The sequence below is a fragment of the Amphimedon queenslandica genome, unplaced genomic scaffold (genome assembly GCF_000090795.2).
Source record: "Amphimedon queenslandica unplaced genomic scaffold, v1.1 AMPQUscaffold_10548, whole genome shotgun sequence".
NCBI lineage: Eukaryota > Metazoa > Porifera > Demospongiae > Haplosclerida > Niphatidae > Amphimedon > Amphimedon queenslandica.
The window spans coordinates 1-2,031 of NW_003549192.1; the positions used below are offsets into that span (position 1 = coordinate 1).

At 33.3% G+C, this 2,031-nt stretch overlaps 1 protein-coding gene across 1 annotated transcript in view; it reads left to right on the forward strand.

Annotated features, from left to right (window-relative positions):
- Positions 1-1,474: 1,474 nt before the first annotated feature.
- Positions 1,475-2,031, forward strand: part of LOC109590069 (uncharacterized) — a gene marked incomplete at both ends in the record, with an annotated part of 5,717 nt that continues 5,160 nt past the window's right edge. The window contains one exon of the mRNA XM_020006014.1: positions 1,475-1,592. Within this exon, the coding sequence (XP_019861573.1) occupies positions 1,475-1,592 (118 nt within the window). The remainder of the gene's footprint in view (positions 1,593-2,031) is intronic.

The following is a 2,031-nucleotide window of genomic DNA, read 5'->3' on the forward strand; positions in this document are numbered from 1 at the left end:
TATGTGTAGGATGAATTCATTGATTTTTTTATAGAGTTCTGCATTTCTTTTGTTGTTTGTGTGTTTGTTTAATTGGTCTGTTTTGATTTGACCTTTTTCTATTAATTCTTCTCTTGTCTTTTCTCTTTTCTTATCAAATTCTTTAACTCTTGTGTGGGTGTATGAGAAAAAGTAGATTCCAAGTAGTCCAAAAACAATTATCAACGATGGTATTCTACTGTTTATGATATCATTCAAATTATCTCCAACAAAATATGCTCCAACACATGCAATGACTGAAAGTTCAACTAGAAACAAAGCACACTTCTTTATAACTGTACACCTCATGGTTTTGTAAAGTGAAGTTGTCCTGAAATGTTCATTCTGTTCATCTGTGCGAGTGCAGCAATGACTGCGGCATGCCATTTCTGATAATAAATTTGCATTTTTTGTTTTAGAAGCTTCTGCTTTCCATAGCCCCGTTTACACTACAAACCAGTTTGGATCAAAGCGGTTCAGAAACCAGCTTAATTGTGTCCACACGTAACTGTGGTTGAATCGGTTTACAATGCTACATTGCATACATAATACAGCTGCTTCAGTACTTAAACCAGTTTGATTATCTCAAACCACCTCCTGAGGTGGTTTGAGATAAGTCGGTTTAAACCGCATTGAAATTGTCCACATGTAAACTGATTTATTTCTAAACCGGTTCCAAACCGCTTTAAGGGCATAGTGTAAACGGGGCTCATGTAATTGCAAGTGTAACAACAATAGCAACTGCAAGATAAATTATAGCTAAAGCTATAAAAAAACCTTTTCTGATATTTATATCCAAATTTCCATTGGTTATATATTGCCCTATCACTATGATCATTGTAAAAAAGAGCATCAAAGAAAAAGACAATAACTTTTGCTGAATCAAGTTTGATGTCAGTGCCTCTTTTCTTAATCTATACTTATGAATTATGGAATAATGGGATATTAGTAATTTATTACCTTTTTGCCAGGCATTGTTATTCTTGATTAGATTACTGTAATCTGTTAACTGTTACTCCTCAACTGATGTTAGTGATAGAAGCTAAGCCAAGGAATCTTCTTTTTTATATTGTTAGAAACATTCCTTAATGTAGTCATAGCAACTACACTTAAAACAGCATCAAGTGACATTTTTTATGATAACACTCCATTAAAAACTAACTGTCAACTGCTATTCCTGGTCTCTACTGCATATACTTGATCTTCTCACAACTATTAGTTGATACTTTTCCTAGAATTGCTGGTGTTTGTCCAGACTCCGTGGCTCTACAACTACGAGTCTGTCGCTCCTTACATTTACATGTAATGGTAGGAGGGTAGGAGTGTCTAAACTGTAAATATTGTTTAGCATAGTGATATATACATGTAGGCACACTTGATTATAATTATTAATTTTTTTATTCTTATAATTTAAATTTACTATTCTTTGGTATATTCTTCTCTCTCTTTATCTCAGGGTGGTTATTTCTCTCAAGTTCGTAACACTAAGAAATCATCTCAGCGTTTACGTGAAGCACTAGTTGATTCTAATCTCTGTCTCCCACTGTGTCTACTGACAGCTCAACAAAGAGACTGTATAGTGTATAGAGATGGGAGCCATCTTCACTTGAAACTAGTCTGTTCCATGTATGACAATGTAAGTACTTATTATAAACATTTTCTGATGCATATACATGTACTTATGTTGTGTAGAAAGTTTGAGCTGATTCCGATCAAGTTTGGATTTTTTATGATTTTTTTAAGTTGCTCCAAAATCGGACAAAAGTCCCTGTACTATAGTACAGGGATTTTTGTCAAAATTTACCAAAATTGACAAGTAGAAAATTTCCAAATTTTATTACATTTTCTGATGCATATACATGTACTTATGTTGTGTAGAAAGTTTGAGCTGATTCCGATCAAGTTTGGATTTTTTATGATTTTTTTAAGTTGCTCCAAAATCGGACAAAAGTCCCTGTACTATAGTACAGGGATTTTTGTCAAAATTTACCAAAAATGAAAAGTAGAGATTCT